This window comes from Aptenodytes patagonicus, chromosome 6 (assembly GCF_965638725.1).
Source record: "Aptenodytes patagonicus chromosome 6, bAptPat1.pri.cur, whole genome shotgun sequence".
NCBI classification, from domain to species: Eukaryota; Metazoa; Chordata; class Aves; order Sphenisciformes; family Spheniscidae; genus Aptenodytes; species Aptenodytes patagonicus.
The window spans coordinates 75,331,587-75,347,822 of NC_134954.1; the positions used below are offsets into that span (position 1 = coordinate 75,331,587).

At 47.5% G+C, this 16,236-nt stretch overlaps 1 protein-coding gene across 1 annotated transcript in view; it reads left to right on the plus strand.

The window, feature by feature from the left end:
- The window catches only part of KCNJ3 (potassium inwardly rectifying channel subfamily J member 3), a 56,986-nt gene extending 42,232 nt beyond the window's left edge, over window positions 1–14,754 (plus strand). Inside the window, exon 3 of the mRNA XM_076343219.1 lies at window positions 10,493–14,754. Within this exon, the coding sequence (XP_076199334.1) occupies window positions 10,493–11,076 (584 nt within the window). The 3' untranslated portion in view covers window positions 11,077–14,754. The remainder of the gene's footprint in view (window positions 1–10,492) is intronic.
- The last annotated feature ends 1,482 nt before the right edge of the window (window positions 14,755–16,236 follow it).

The following is a 16,236-nucleotide window of genomic DNA, read 5'->3' on the forward strand; positions in this document are numbered from 1 at the left end:
AATTTTCTTCTGACTTAACAAAACAATCCTTTCTTCCCGTGTCTCTTCTCCAGCATCCCCAATGGCCAGTTACGTTGTGCTACAAATAAAAACACTGCATTTTTGGCTGCACTTTGGAGCCAAAACTCCATTAATTGCAGAACCCGGCTTTTTAATTCTTACTGAAGAGCTGTAGTTGCAATTTGAAGAGAAATCCAGCACAGAGGCAGCTACCCCTGGCTTTTTTTTAAGCAGTCAGGGAGAGGAGGTGAGTCAGGCAGTTTGGAGGTTAAGGGAAATCACTTCTGATACTGAACAAGGGAAGAAAGCTATTTTGATATTAGTTAAGGATAATTGAGAACTTCTTGCTTTTAAAATTAAATCTTGCTATTGATGGAGCAGGCGTGAAATAATAAGAGTGGTGATTTCATCCCCGTCCTCCGGCGTGCCCGTGGTTGTGGCTGCTGCCTCAGCAGCCGGTGCTTGCCGCGAGGCTTCTCCAGCCGCCACTCGGGTGGTGGATCTCGATGGACGCCTGAAGGAGCAGGTCGAGGTTTCACAGCCATTCGCCTCTGCAGCAAACCCCGTTTAATTAGGCCTCGCGCAGGCTGGTGCTGCAGCACCCGCGGCAGATCAGCCCCGAGCCTGGTGGCAGCGGGACTTCGCCGTGTGGGACCCGGCACAGTGCTGCTGCCGCCACTGCCACGGGAGCTGGGGCCTGGGGGAGGTCCCGGGGAGGACTGCCTATCCTTACAGCCGAGGAAAAATGGTCATCACGCTGGGGAAGTTCCAGCACCGCATTATGTTGAAGTGTGCATTTTATGGTAAGCGTTCATTTTTATTTTTAGAAATTATTTCTCCTGTGATAGGAGTTATGCATAGACTAATGTTAGACAAAACACTTTTACTTTACAATCACTTGGGGAGACTGGAACTGGAAAGAATTAGCTGGATTATTGAAGATGTCCCCTTGCCAGTTGCAACGTGTCCAAAGCCGTGCAGAATTTCATCCGTTTATGCGACGTGCGGTGCCTGGACCGGGGCTGAGGAGGTGGACGAGGGCATCCCGACCTTCCCCGGCACTGCCACCGGCCGCTCGGCTCCCCGGAGTGGGAGGGCTCTCGTGCACTTTGCCGCCGGCGGTGAACCTTCTCTGTCTGCTCCAAGGTTTTGAAAATATTATCAGCTATTAGCATGAGGAAAGTTATCATGGGACTGTGTTATCAGTACAAATTACAGAATACTTGAAGCTGGAGGGGAGCTCTGGAGAGCATCCGCTGCACTTTGTCAGGGCATGGATGGGCAACTCTATTTTATGTCAGAGTACCATTTTATATGTATTGCCAGCTCTGTGTATGAGCATCCCGTAAATATCCCCATCCAGTGAAAACGGGTGCGTTTCACCCCGTTAACGGTCTCTCCCCGTTACCGTCCCCCTTTCCTCCCTCTATCCCCATCCTCCTGCCCCTTCCTCCTGCCCGCGCCCGTCGCCGGCTCCGCTCTCGATGCATCCTAGCAGAGAGCTGCATGGAGCAGGGAATTAAATACTTCCATTTTGGTGCTGCTGCTGCTTATTCAATAACATCCCGGTAGGAGGGAAGTGATGCAAAAAGGGGAATGTGGCAGATGGCTCCGCAAAAAAAATCTGCTCAAAGAAAGGAGCTGAAGGGGCTGAAATCAGCCCTGACGCACTCCTGCACGTAGGTAGAAGGGAACGGATCAGAGTCTTTCAGAATAATATGGGGGGTTTGGTTAAAAAAAAAAGAGATAATAAAAATACCAGGCCAGATTCTCAGATAGCATACATTTCTGTCACTGCATTAAATGCGCATTAGACAGTTTTGTTCAGAGAACTGCGCTTCTGGCTCTGTTTTTCCAAAAGAATGGAAAATACTGCTGCAGACGTCTGCGGGCTGAGTGCAGAAGGGCAGCGCTGAAGGCTGCCGTGCTTTTATTTTTTCCCCTTTTTTTTGGTAAGTGGCTAATACAAAAGAGGGGACGTTAGCTCACCTGACAGTAGCCTGTTGCTTTCCTTTACATGGGAACACTGTTAATAGGTGCAGCGGTGCCTTGCTTTTACGTGCTGGTTTTATGACATTTTCGAAACCTGCTGTAATTTGTGCTAATGATGGGTAGCCGTGGTCCTGCTAAGCATCAAGATGAGCTGTCTGCAAGATGTCAGAAAACTATGTGTGTATGAGTGATTAAAAATTGCCCTGAGAAGAGGACCGGCTGACAAGAAAAATACCTTGGCTGTCACCGCTATTTTTTAAGTGTCAAGATAGCTCCTGGGAGAACAGCACGGTCTGAATAAACCAGGAGGTATTTATAGTGCCGGAGCATAAACAACGCGTCTAAATTGAGTAGCAGAGCAGAAGCCTGGGTTTGCTATTCACTGCGATGAGAAATTAAAATGTTTAGCATAAGACTGATGTCTGACTCTTGCATAAATGCGTGCATTGCGTTCCTTGGTTTGCTCTGCTCCCTTGGTTGCCTTTTGCATACATTTGTTTAATCTCTGTCCTCCTTTTGTTGGGGCAATTTCTAGATCTCAGTAATAGATGGTGATTAAGCATTAAGTGTTCTAGAAAGGCCTGCTGCAGATTGAAATTTCAGGAGAAACGATGCCCTCACTCTCACTTGAGGAGCTGGCGACTTTACCCTGCCCCGTTGTATGTCAGACACCCTGAATTACCCGTCACCCGCAGTCTGTCCCAGCTGTGTGTGTACTGAGTGGGTGCCCGAGGACACGTCTGGACCTCCACTCCGGTGTCTTCTCCGCTGCTACCACAGGCTCGTGGGCAATGGCAGGCTCTCCACGTTTCTTCCCACTTTTTCTTTCTGCTATGAAAAAGGGACGCGGCTCTTGTGGAGCTGATCCACAGGGCCACTGCTTTCCTTTGTATCTCATCCCAGGACCTATTTGTGTCATGACCTAAGAAACCAGAGATTAGCTTGAGGAACAAAATGGGCAGCGTATCTGTTCACTCATTACAGAAAGAAAAAACTCAGATTATCCACAATTGCCAAAATCTGAACTATTTTCTTCTTCTCCACCAGGGCCCTCATCCGCCTCTCACTTCTCTCCTCTAGCTCCGTGGCACACCCACCGCTGGCGCCGGAGAGGGCTGCGGCCGTGAAGGTGATGGGCGATGTCCTCGCCTGCTCCTGGCAGGGGAGGCAGGGGCAGGGCGGGCAGGTTGTGTTTCATGCCTTTCCCTAATCCCCCGCGCCTGCTGAACCGCTGCTCGGTCACTGCCTGCATCCCGCCACCTGAAACATCCCCCAGCAGCCTCGGGCAGGGCTTGGATTTCACATACTTACATTTTCATGAATTCATAGAGCACCTTTTTACAGTTGTTACCTTTACGACTCTTTTTGTCTCTTGCATTTCAGGAAATGCCGTATTTTTTTTCTCTTTAACAAAAGATTGGGGTTTTTTTTGAAACATTATTTTAAAAATAATCAGAAGCATTAAATGCACAGATGGCGAGGTGGCTGCCCACCTCCCTTGTACTAAAGAAAATCAGGCTGCAAAAGTACCGGTGCATTAAAGCAGACATTGACAGCAGACAGCGGCAGAGGCTGGCAACCACAAATTGACAGAAAGTTTTATTGCACTTCAAACTATCATCAGTTTAATAAAAAAATACCCTCTGAAATTATGATGGGAAAATGTTAATGCTAAAAAAAGCTGTTCTTTCCAAATAGATGGGAAGTGTTAGAGTTTAGACACCACGCTTTCTGTCTGCTTAGAAACCCTTCCATCAGGCTGTACATTTCTCAGCCGTGCATAGTACAGCTTGTCATTTTAACTTACATTAAAAAATAATGTGGCAATGAACATTGAGAGGAAGAGCTTGAGAGCATCCTTCATTCCAAGTTTTGGTTCTGACCTCCCATTTGGGCGCCCATTTTCTGGCTTATCACAGAACTCGGACATCTACTGGCGTTTCAGATACAGGGTGGCGCAGGGGCCAGGTGTTAACATCAGGATATCGCACTGTTACTTAGCTAAATGTGATAAAACCAGCTTCTCTTCCCGTATTTTCTCTACAGTCCTGGAAGAGGAGAGATTGCTGTGGAAATCATGCAACTCCTTTTTTCTACAGCGGTAAATCTTCCCTTAGTCCTGCAAGAGTGCAGGATGAGTGTGGTAAATTTTTGTATCAAGCCTCACATCAAGCTTTACTCTTGCCTTCATGGGCCTTCGATTGCAGTTGTAAATTAGCTTAATTCTTAGTAATTGATTTAAGATTGCTGGCTGGTTAATTTTTAACACATATTTTTGAGGCTTTACAGATAAACTGCAGGTTTAAGGGAGGTAAACACCCCCCGAAAGGCACAGTAAAGCGTGTGAAGGGAAGAGCCACCCAGCTGCGCAGGCAGCCTCTTGGACCCGGCTCAGGTCCAGGCGTTTTAATGGGCAGGGCCCTAGCTCTTAATAAGAAAAAAGAAAAAAAATCTGACAATACGTAAGCTTATTTGTGCATTTTTGCCGGTAACTTTTGCTGGAGGATTTCTCTTCGCTCCAGTCCTGGCGGGTGGGGTGCCAAGATGCCCTTTTTGGTGCCGTTGGGACGATGCGCTCTTGAGTCGTCGTAATGCCAAAATAATTATCTCTTTCCCCGACTGGTTAAGATTAACTTTTCCATGTTTCCATGTTAAGAAGGACACCTCCTGGTGTCCCTGCACCCAGCCCTTGGCCAGCAAATTGCAGCCCAGAAACACAAGAAGATTTAAGGTGAAATTTTTGGCATTACCTTGGAGAGAGAAAAGAGCCGTATAAGCTTTGTATGCCTAAATTGCTTCTGAAGACTTTCGGGGGGGGGGGGGGGGGGGGCTGTTAAAAGCTTATTAGTGATCCATGATTTGCCAACTATCAGCCAACTTCTGTAATAAAATGTAAGAGGGCCATATAAATAACAGCATGCCTGTGATTTTTTTTCAAGGCAGTATATTACGAGTTCTAGAAATTGCCTGAATACAGCCAGCTCCATCTGGGTGCTTTAGAAACTTAGAAATAATTTGAGGGTTATTATAAGATAGAATTAGTCAAAGCACTTATTTACAGATTTTTTTTGTCCTCCATCTGCCCCCTTATTAATTCAGGGAGGCAGCGAGTCACAGCGGTAGGATGCTTTGTATTTTTGCCGTTCTCCGGCCGCTTCTGGAGGGACCGTGTACCTGGGTACTTCAGGACGCGTCTAAGCTGTCTAAAGCCAGCACTAACCACAGTCATGACCGTAACTGAGCTCAGGCTTACCGAGCCAGTGTGGGGACCGCAGGCAAGCGTGCTCGTGACAAAGGACAGGTTGTCCACGTCCAGCTGTGTCAGATACCTGCAGCGATGGGGATATTACGGCCAACATACACGGGACAGGACTTTGGGCGATGCAAGATGATGCTGGACTTTTGGTGGGTTTGGTGGTAACAACCTTTGTCCTTTGGGATGCCTTCGCCTGCCTGGGGAACTGGCCTTATCCTGTAGCAAAGCTAGAAGCTATCAGGATCATTAACTGAATTACTGGGATTTCAGATGCCGGGGAATTCCGTCCCCAGCATCATCCCAATGCACCAAACCTCCTCTGTATTACGTGTTTATTGAGCGAGCGTGCTGGGGAGCTCCGGTCCCTGTCAGCTGTGTCTAAGCATTTGCACAACCCTGTTTCTTGCTGGTGTTTCCTGAAAATGGAATACTCAGTGTAAACCTGCCGGAGACAGAGACAGAGAAAAATAAAAGCTTAAATAGTCTGCTGCTTGGCTGAGGGTAGGATAATTGCATCCACTTTTTCAGCTCGGCTAGGGCTCTAAAACCAAGAGTTCTACCTCATTAGAAATAACAACTTGTAATTAGTAACTTACGATATGACAGATAGATGCATTTTTCTCCAGTGATAGCACTTGCTTCAGATAGAGCAAATGCTGAAAGGAGAAGGCAGGATTATTTAAAAAAAAAAAAAGATACTTTCATATCAAACTTGAGGAAAGAAATACATTGGTTTAACCCGTGCTCGTCCTCCAGAGCTGCTCTGCTGTACGTTATTTAAGGAAGTTAATGGAAAATTTTCCTAAGTATGCAAGGCTGGGATTTTCCTGTGTTACGGACTGTGGCATTATGTGCCAGACTCTACAGAGGGATGCCAGATCACTGTGGGTGGGTGTAAATGACTGAATTTAATCAGCAGCAAAATTTCTAATGATGCCTAATACTGAACTCGCTCTAACACCATTTCAGCCTCTGCCCATGAGGAGATGAGTCCCAAAACTTTGCCCTTGCCTTCCTTTAGGCTCATTATTCATAATAATTTGAAAACAGAGTCAGCTCCTGGTTTCTGCAGAAGGAATATAATTCCTGGAAACAGCGAGAGATGGTCTGGGTAGGGGTGGTCCCAAATACACAGGAGTGAGCTTTGTGGAAGTACGGGGTATTCAGACAAAATAGCATTGCTTGCCCCCTTAGGAGCAGTGCTTATGCGTGAAAATCTCTTCCCTTGGACATAGGGGACAATGTTTTTGCAGCCTCTGTTTTTGAAATAATAGAGAAGGTTTGTACTGGACATTTGGTTTGGGTTTTACGCTGGAATATATGCGTAAGTGTACCTCTCTTTCAGGTGCGTTGTTGCGATTTGTGTGCAGGCAGAGCTTTGCTAATGTGCATTGCAATCACCGGCCGTTAACAGCTCTGGAGAGCGCTTCGTGATGGAAGCGTGTGTTAGGAGCGATGAACAAAATGCATCGAAACCTTTTACTTTGACAAACGGATGGCTTTTTAATTATATGCACTGCATACAGCGTGTTTGCTTCCAAACGAGAGTTTAAAATTTATACTGCAAATGAATATTAATAATAGACATCTTGGTAAAATTTTAACAGGCCCATTAACATGATGAAGGCATCGAAGGATCTGCTGGCTGCGTACCCTGCTGATGAATAACTTCTTAGGGAAAAAAAAAAAGCACAAAAACCTGAAAAGCCTTTCATACCAACAGAAGGAGAGGAAAACTTACTAGCCTGACGTTAATGGCCTGATCTGTTAGACGCTGTTGGGCGTGAGCCCATGCCCACCGCAGCGTGCAGTCCCCTGGCAGGTGTCCGTCAGCAGCCCGACCCTGCGCCTGCCCGCGCCTTGGCATGGCCCAGCGCGGCTGCCGGCCTCCTGCTGCTTTATGCATCTTACTTTTTAAAGGTCAGAAAGAAACTACATTTGCATTAAAATAAAAGGCCTATATTTACCTGAGCGTAAATTAATGGAAAATAATCCTGAGGCAGTCATCAAGAAGGGCTGTCAGCGGCGGGTTGCACCCAGGTGGTCCTGCTTTTTCTATAGGAAAACGTGGAAATACCGGCTGATTTTCGGTTTGGTGCTTTCCTGTGCAGGCAGCCTGTTCAAGATGCAGCTCGTGGTGCAAGTAAGGGGAGAGCCGAGCTGTGGGCCGTGTGTTTCCCCCGGCCACGCTGATGCTGTGGGCGAAGGATGAACCTGCCTCGGCTGTGGTTAGTTTTACCCTTGCTGTGGGAAGCAGCTTAACGGCTTTTGGACGCCCTGAGCGAGATGAGGTGCTCCCGGTGCGGGATGTACACGCTGTTACTGTTCTGGCTGGCAGCCCCGAGGACCGTGCCTCTCCCGAGCGCCATTTCCAGCTTTAATTCTCCCAAAGGAGCGAGCACGGGCCGTGCGTTAGGACACTTGTGAAGAGCTGCTGCTTGTTCTGCGCAAGGACGTGGGTAATGGCTCTGGTCATCAAGTGCCTTCTGCGACTCCGTTACTGCTGTAATAATACAAAGGAGATGGTTACAGCCGGGGCCGTTGTTAGCTGGCTGCTCGAAGCGTGTAATAGCAGAAAGGCATTGCAAAGCTCGTAGCTGGGAGTCTGAGGCTTTGCTGAGAAAACGGAAAGGGAAGGAAGAGCCGGGAAACGCAGCGGAGCTGGAAGACAACCTGAGAATTGATTTCTTGTCCAAGGGCTTATCAGAGCACGTTAGCAGCTCTTAGCATCATCTGCTTAGGTATTCCCTATAATGACAAGCGTATTAGTTGCTGCTGTTCATCCTGAGAGGCTATTAAGTAATTTGCACCCTCAGGTTTGTTAGTGAATAAGATAAATTTATTTTAATGAAAAATTACATAACCTGCAAATGTTTGTCTCTCAGGTGAGCTTACAAAGGGTTACGTCAATGCAACAAAATGTGAAGCTGATCTGATTCAGCTAATACATTTTTCGATAATAAGCAGGTATAAAATTCCTCCTTTGAAAGCCTGCTGGCAGCAGCAGGTTTGGTAGATGGCAGGATGATGGACTGGGGGGTGGAAATAGCACGGCGGCTGGCGGGGATGGGAGAGCCTAACCCGGCAGGCGGCGGGTCCTGTGCCCCAGCATTGCCCCGATGCGTGCAGCATCGGCCACGGCATCTCTTGCGGATGCGGATGGGGATGCGGATGCAGGTGCCGGCTGGTCCTGTGCGCTGGTCCCCTTCCCCGAGCCCTGGCAGTGTTGCTGACCCCCGCGCATTCCCCCCACACCCCTTGCTACACCCCCCCCATGGCATTTTGATAGCACACCTTTTACAATAAAGCTTAATTCTTTCTTTTAGTGCTGCCAACACAAAGAAAAAGCCGTGCAAGTCATTTCCCCGCAGCAGTCAGCTCTCTGCAGAGCAGCGTGGCTGTGGCCGGGGTGGCCGCCCCGGCGGTGTTCCCACGGGATCACGCCAGAGGTGCGGCTCCAACCCCCTCAGCAAAGCCAGCGGCGCAGCAAAGTCGACAATTATCAACTTTTCTATACGGAGAGATTTGCATTTTAAGCAATTTGTTATCAAAAGCGTAGGTCACTGGAGTTAACCAGCCATCTGCTTCACAGGCACCGTAGACCCAATTCCAAGTGCGGCTCCTGCCATTTGCATGCAGTATTAGTTGCGTTCATTCGCTAATGAGGTCTCCCTCGGAAGTCAGGTCTGAAGAAGCAGAGGGGGAAAGGTCTGGGCTTTCGCGGCGAAGGTACAGCTAATGAACAGCTGCAGAGTAAAGGACACAGATGGAAGAAGTGCTCACTCTAATTACCATTTTTCTAAAAATTGCAGTTTTTTTCTAAACCCATTAGGTATGTGATTGCTTTCACTTCACTTAGTAAACAGAACTGAAACACATGGCGACCAGGTGAAAATGCATCGTAAGGTATAAAATACTGTCCTATCTGCGGCTGTGGGAAGGAGGTAGGATGGTTTGGTCTCAGGGTACGCTCCTGCAGGTGTGTGAGCTCAGGTGAGGCACCTTCACCGGCGGTGGGAGCGGTGTTCAGTGCAAAAAAAACCCCTGGGTTCATATTTTTCTCCTAAGAGATAAAACAGAAAACTGAGTTTTATGTCTTGTGATACACTCAGACGTATTAGCGGTAGAAATAGCTGTGCAAAACTAAAACTTGGATTCCATTAGCAGTAACACAAAGTGTAATAAAATTTTATTTTTCTGGCTGTATGTCACCAGGCACATATCCATCCCTCACTCCCCCTCGCTACAGCCCCGCTATCGTTTTTCCTGTGCCTTCCAAAGTTTCCTCTAATTTTCTCCTGACTTAAAAGGCATTCTTGCCAGCTAGGCAGAGGATGTGTTTGCAGAGGTAGATTTAGCTTCCTGAAAACCAAATGTCATATTTCCAGTTTGCTATACTAGGATAAAATGGCAGGGTAGTTCTGTTTACAGATTGCTACAGATACCATTTTAAAAAATAAAAAAAAAAGAAGCAGCAGGATTTCTTCTAGAAGCCTCCAGCGATCCACGGTCATAATTTCCCTCTGATTTCTGAGGTCGGAGGGTCACCGGGATGGCCAAGTCTGGGTGCTCTGGAGGAGGACTTTTCTCCACAGTGGGCGGCGGTGGAGGAAGAGGAAGGGCAGTGTTGTGCCTCTTAGTCATATTTCTTCTTCCCTGCTAATTTTTTGAGGCTTGGATCTCAGCCTGGCAGCGATGGATCAGTGAGCAGATTGCTGGTGAAGCCCTTAAAGAGGAATAAATGTATTTCATAGAACATACCTACTGCTCGCTGGTGGGTTGGAACGCACTAACACGGGCTTGGTTTGTACATACGATGCATAAAGTGTAGGGTCTGGTTTTGTATGCATTCGTCAATATGATGAAAATATGGACTAACTTAGTAATACTTTAAGATCCTGACAAGTCCAACTTTACATTACAATTAGCAGCTCTTGCTATTTTAATACCGGGGTTATCAGTTAGCCCTGTATTTCCCTTTGTCAGCAGCACCTTCAGAAGTGTCCATAAGAGTAGATGTGAATTATTCAGTTACACTCCTTCCTCTATTGTTGGCTCCTTTCACCTTGAGGATGACAATTTAATAGCTACTGTATGTAAATGGTAGGCATGCCAATGCCTTTTCTTTTATACATCTAAAAACATAAAATATGTTTCATTGAAATGTTCAAAAAAACCCCAAGATCTGCGTGCATCCCCAGTTGTCCATAAGTGGTGAAAGTTTTTCTCCCTTGCTCGTTGCAGGGATGACGTGCCAAGCCAGGACATCCTATACCGAGGACGAGGTGCTCTGGGGTCATCGTTTCTTCCCTGTCATCTCCTTGGAAGAGGGGTTCTTTAAAGTCGATTACTCCCAGTTCCACGCGACGTTTGAGGTCCCCACCCCACCGTACAGCGTGAAGGAGCAGGAGGAGATGCTGCTCATGTCCTCTCCCTTGATAGCGCCCGCTGTGAGCAACAGCAAGGAAAGGAATAACTCGGTGGAGTGCCTGGATGGTCTCGACGAAGTTGGCACAAAACTACCTTCAAAACTGCAGAAAATAACTGGGAGGGAAGACTTCCCCAAAAAACTCCTCAGGATGAGTTCCACCACCTCTGAGAAGGCCTACAGCATGGGGGATTTACCCATGAAACTCCAGCGGATCAGCTCGGTCCCCGGGAATTCGGAGGAGAAACTGGTGTCGAAAACCACAAAGATGATGTCGGATCCCATCAGCCAGTCGGTGGCCGACCTGCCGCCCAAGCTGCAGAAGCTGTCAGGCGGCGGCAGGATGGAAGGGAACCTTCCACCCAAACTGCGAAAAATGAATTCGGATCGGTTTACATAACCCGACGGGACTTCTAGCTGTCGTTTAGAGCTTGAACTCCTACCGGCAAGGGCAGCGTGGGCAGGAGAGCAGGCCCTCCGCCAGCCGTATGTGTGCTGAACTCTGTGGTCCCCGGCGCGCCGGGAGGCAGGAGCATCCCCTCGGTCGCGGTGGCTGCGCTGTAAGTACGAACAACGACGGGACGATCGGCGAGCTGATGTTCGTTGGCATGTAGTATCACAACACGCATGCAATAATAGTGTGCAATTTTTGCATATAGTTTTATGGCATGACTCCTACTATATTTATACTGTATATTCTGAAAAATATGGAAAGGGGCGTTCCTTTCCCCTGTATTTCTTAAGAGTAAGTAGTAGGTAAAACATGCGAGTGGGTAACTTTCAGGGTAAGTTATAATTTGATTTGAAAATGTTTTGGGGGTTTTTTTCTGATGTGGATCGTGATGTTTTGTTCAACGAAGTAGTTATGGTGCATGTCTTTTTTCTTAAAAGGAGGTGTATTTGTTAATTCCTAACACCAAATCTGCTAGCCTTAAATTAACTGCTGGTTTCTATTTTGCTTTAACATTTTCTTGGGGTTTCTTTTCTTGGGTCTAGGCTACCGGAAAAAAAATTAAAATGTATTTCATAAGGCATTGTTTAGAGAAGAAACTTGTATTAAGAAGCCTAGGCAAAACAATAAATAAATTAATAAAATTCACACTTTAGATACGATTAGTAAAAATTTTTTTAAATCTTTGTGATTTATAGTATATGTGCAAGAAAACCACTTTAAATAAGCAGGACGTGCTTGATTTCTCATGTTGATAGCATAGCTAAACATGAAAATAGCTGAATGTCTCCATGAAGCCAAGCAGGCATTTATTCTGGACGAACTGCACCCCAAAGGCAGAGTCACGATTCCCCCTAATTCCGCGGTGCCCGGATTTCGCTCCCTCTTGCTTTGATGGCCCAGCTGGGCCAGCAGCGATGCGGGCGATGGTTGCGTGAGCTGTGGTCTCGCAGCCGGAGCTGTGCGGAGTCACGGCAAGTCCCAAGCCCGGGCAGGCACACGGCTCCCCGGCCGCTGGCTGCGCTGCCGGTGGCATCGCTCCTTACTGCTTTCTCTATGGTGAAAATAATGTTTAAACATGTTCTTAACTGAAGTTGACCCTGTGGGTTTCAAAATGAGTAATACTTTGTATAAATGTTTGGTTTGATATCCTTCTGTGCTTGTGTTTGGGTTTCCTTTTCCATCTTGTTTTGCTCCAGCGGGGTCGAGCCAGGAGGGTTGGGTGTTGTGCGGGTGCCCCTGTCGTCGTGGCTTGCGGTGCTGGAGCACCCCGCGCCGCCCCGGACCCTCCCCAAAATGCTGGAGGTCGGCTGTTGCGGTGCCCAGGGACACCCGTGATCTGTGGTCTGTGTTTGGGGGCCAGGTCGTGATGGCTTCCCGGGGGTTCCTTCTTGGAGGAGGAGGTCTGGGCGAGATGGAGTGATGGGTGGCACCGTCATAGAGCCGGGTACGAAAGCCACCACCAACAGCGGCCGGGAACAGGGCTCTGCGTGACATCGTCTGTATGTAAAACCCTTGAGACCACAACCAGGTGGTCCCAGACACGGACACGCGTGGGTCAGGAGGTGCACACATAGCTGCAGTCGTGGACGGGCACTTCTGACTCGCGGGCTCTGGACCATCCTGCACGAATGCTGACGCTTGCTACATAACTAATAACAACAGATCTGATGATCTTTGAGGAAAAAATTGTTTTTGTTATAAATGTTGGCATGGAATAAGAACTCAGAAACTCAGCACTGCAGGAGAGTTGGCTCAGACACCGCTGTGGCTCAGTGCTTTCCCTGGAAGTTGCAGTGTATGACCCGTCAGTTGTACACCCAAGGACTTTATACTAACTACCAAACTTTCTTTTCATCATTTGTCATGATTTTTGAGTGGCACTGCATGCTTTTTACACCTTTGGCTATACTTCAATTCTCTGCACGTTATTGTTGAAGGGAAGGGCGTGCGTTGCTCCCCGTGTGCTGATCCTGTGCTCTACACGCGCCGTGAGCAGATTGCTGATGTGGCAAGGTAAAACCTGGATTTCTTTCCCCCCGTTTGCTAACACTTCCTCACGTTGCCGTGTAAAATACCGCTGATTTTTGTACCACACGTAACTCTTCTGCCAGTCCTCGACTGACAGCAAAAATAGCCATGTACAATTGCCAGGTGTCAGCAGTAAAAACACCACCAAGTCCAAGCCAGAGAGCCAAGAACATTAATCGGAATGGTAAACACTCAGCCAGCGGCACAGCCGAGCGATGAGTCCTGCCAGCAGGCTTGAGCAGATCGGTCTGGTTTTGAAAGAAGGGTCTCCAGCAGCTTGACCTCTCCTCAAAAACTCCTTTGGTTTATTCAGGGTGGGTGGAGGACCACTGCCTCCTTCCCGGGATGCTGCCGGAGCGTGACCCAGCCAACCCGCTGCCATCTGGTGACGCTGCTGTGGTGCTGGTGCCCCCCAGTTTTGTGGCTCTGGTATGAAAGCACAGCTGCAAGGTGGGGTCCCCCTCCCCGGGACATCGGGGTCCCACCTGGGGGCTGCCCATCTTTGCCCAGGTCTCCCACCACCTGAAGCGCCAAGCTTGGGGGATGGCTCATGGTCCGGTTGACTTTTCTTTATGGAAAAGTAAATGCGACGTGTCCCTAGAGTAAGAGCAATGGTGTTTCACCAGCCATGCCCCGGGGCCACCAGCATCCTCCCTCCCGAAAACCGTGGGGAAGGTTCCCGGCTTCCCGTGCCCTGGCAGGGCGGCTGCGCAGCGGCTGCAGAGCCCTGCCTTCGGGGGAGCCAAGTGGCATTTTCCTTTGGGAAACTTTGGGTTGAATCTGTGTACAAGGTTGAATTAAGTAGGAGCAGTGTGGATGTGTTCTACGCATTGAACTTAAAATGGGTGACAGGGAGAAGTGCCATGGCTGTAAAATATACTGGCAATCTGAGCGGCTGCAGCTTAGTCAGTAGCCCGTATAAAAAAATCTGAAAGTATGTGAAACACTGGGAAAGTATCCTCACTTTTATTAAATTAATGCCATAGAAAATGTTAAGTTATGATTAACTGAAAAGTTTGATTTTTTAAAATCAAATTATGCACCTGTCCTTGCTGGACGCAAGATTTCTGAGGCTTGTGGCTTGTATTGCAATGCATTACGAATGTTAAGGGACAATATATGCGTCTTTCATTAGTAAGAGTGAAAGTACAAACATGGATGATAACTTTCTTTAGTTACTCATTTTAGGAAGTTATTTCTGGTTGATATTTCATTTTTATTGGTGTGGCCACTTTTTTATTTCCTAATTAACATTTTAGCCCAGCCCTAACGCTTACGCTAAGAAAAAGTAATTGTTTGATTGCACAGCCGGTCTGTGTTCTCTACTGCTGAATTTATGCTTGAATTATATTGTAAATTGTACATATTCAAATTAGAATAAACTAAATGCATTTTCTGGCATGCAGTCTATAACTGTATAAATGTACAAGTTTATTTGAATTATACAAAATAACGAACTCTTGTATTCATTAATACTGCAAGCTCAGTTTTATCTAAAGCTATATTAAACTTTCAAAAATTGTTCGGTTTAAATGTGTTTGTCTTTTATCCAGTCCACTTTTTATTACTTTAATAAATGACTACGTATTCAAGCTGTTTAAGGGCTTCTGATTTCACATTTAGTGTGTGCAAAAGGCCAATCTCTCCATTGCTCTTGAAAACAGCAAAAACAAAACCTCAGTTCAGTTGAGCTGAGCTTTCAGGGTCTTTGGAGGCAGTCTGGCTGAGCCCAGCCCCAGAAACACCGAGTCGGGAGTCCGCAGGCTCCTTCCTGAAGGACAGCGAAGAGCAGAGCCCAAGGTACGTGCTGAAAACCGATGGCCTCTATAATTCGGGCAGCCCTGATATGCCAATGTCCTGCTGAATTTTTGAACTTTACATTAATTTATGAAATGCCATTTCCTCTGTAGCAGAGAGCCTGGGGAGCTCGCTCTCTCTCTCTGCACAGAGAAGTAGGAATTTTTATTGTTATTTCCCCCATCCGGCCCCAGGAATTAAAGCTCCAGAAATCAGTAGAGGCTATCAGATCTCTCCCCATTAGAGCAGACCTTCCTCTTCGGTTTTCACTATAAATTGCCCCGTTAGTGGCTGGGTATCACCACTCAGGGTGGGCAAAATGTTCTGTGCTAAGAAAATAATAAAAGGATGACAAAAGATGTGTGACGATAGCTGACTTTTTAACTCCTTCCCCTCAAGAGGCTGCTGAATGAAGGTTACTAGAGCATAACGGTATTTTGTTTTTCCCAGCTAACTGCTTGCCTTGCTCTGAGTCCCGACCTTATATTGCTGGTCCACCGTACACTTGCCCCTATAGGCTAATAGAGATACATTTTTTCCATACTGTTAGAAGTGATGAGATAGTAAAAGTTGGAGATTTCTTTGCGTGCTCACACACCTGGTTTCCATTCAGAGTTTTATTCTTGTTTTTATTTCCACATCCCCCGATACAGCATAACTGGAGTCACCCAGGAATACCGGTATCAGCTAGCGGATATCCCGGCTTGCGAAGGGCATCCCTGGGGAATCGAGGAGCCGTCCCGCTGCTGCCTGTGTTGGGAGCGCTGCAAAGCGAGGTGTCGGTGCTGCGCTTGGGGTAATCGAATTACTGCCTGTGGCAGAACAAAGAGACACGACAGCACGGGGCTGTATCAATCATCCCGTGCCACCAGACGCAGAATACATTTGAATTTATTTCCTCAGCCGTGGTTGAAACAACGTGAATTTGCCGTGCTTGCTTGGAGATACGAAAATGAAATTGCGGGTAGGTTTTAAATACCTGCGTAGGAAAAATATCTGCCAGAGAGGAAGGGCAAGAAAGAAGGAGAAGCATCCCTAGTGTAATAGCCCGAAAGGAAATACATTATCATCCTGTGTTGGGGCAAATGAGGAGAATAATTTAAACACCTTTAAATGAGGTGTGAGGGCTTTATTCTGCCCACGGCGAGGAGGGAGGCGGGGGGCATTGCCAGGGAAGAGGGGCAGCTCCGCACCCAGGCAGCCCGGCAGCAGCCCTGGCCCCGCTGGCGGCTTGAGCTATGAACCCCAGCACGGACAGGATTTACGGATCAGGTCACCACT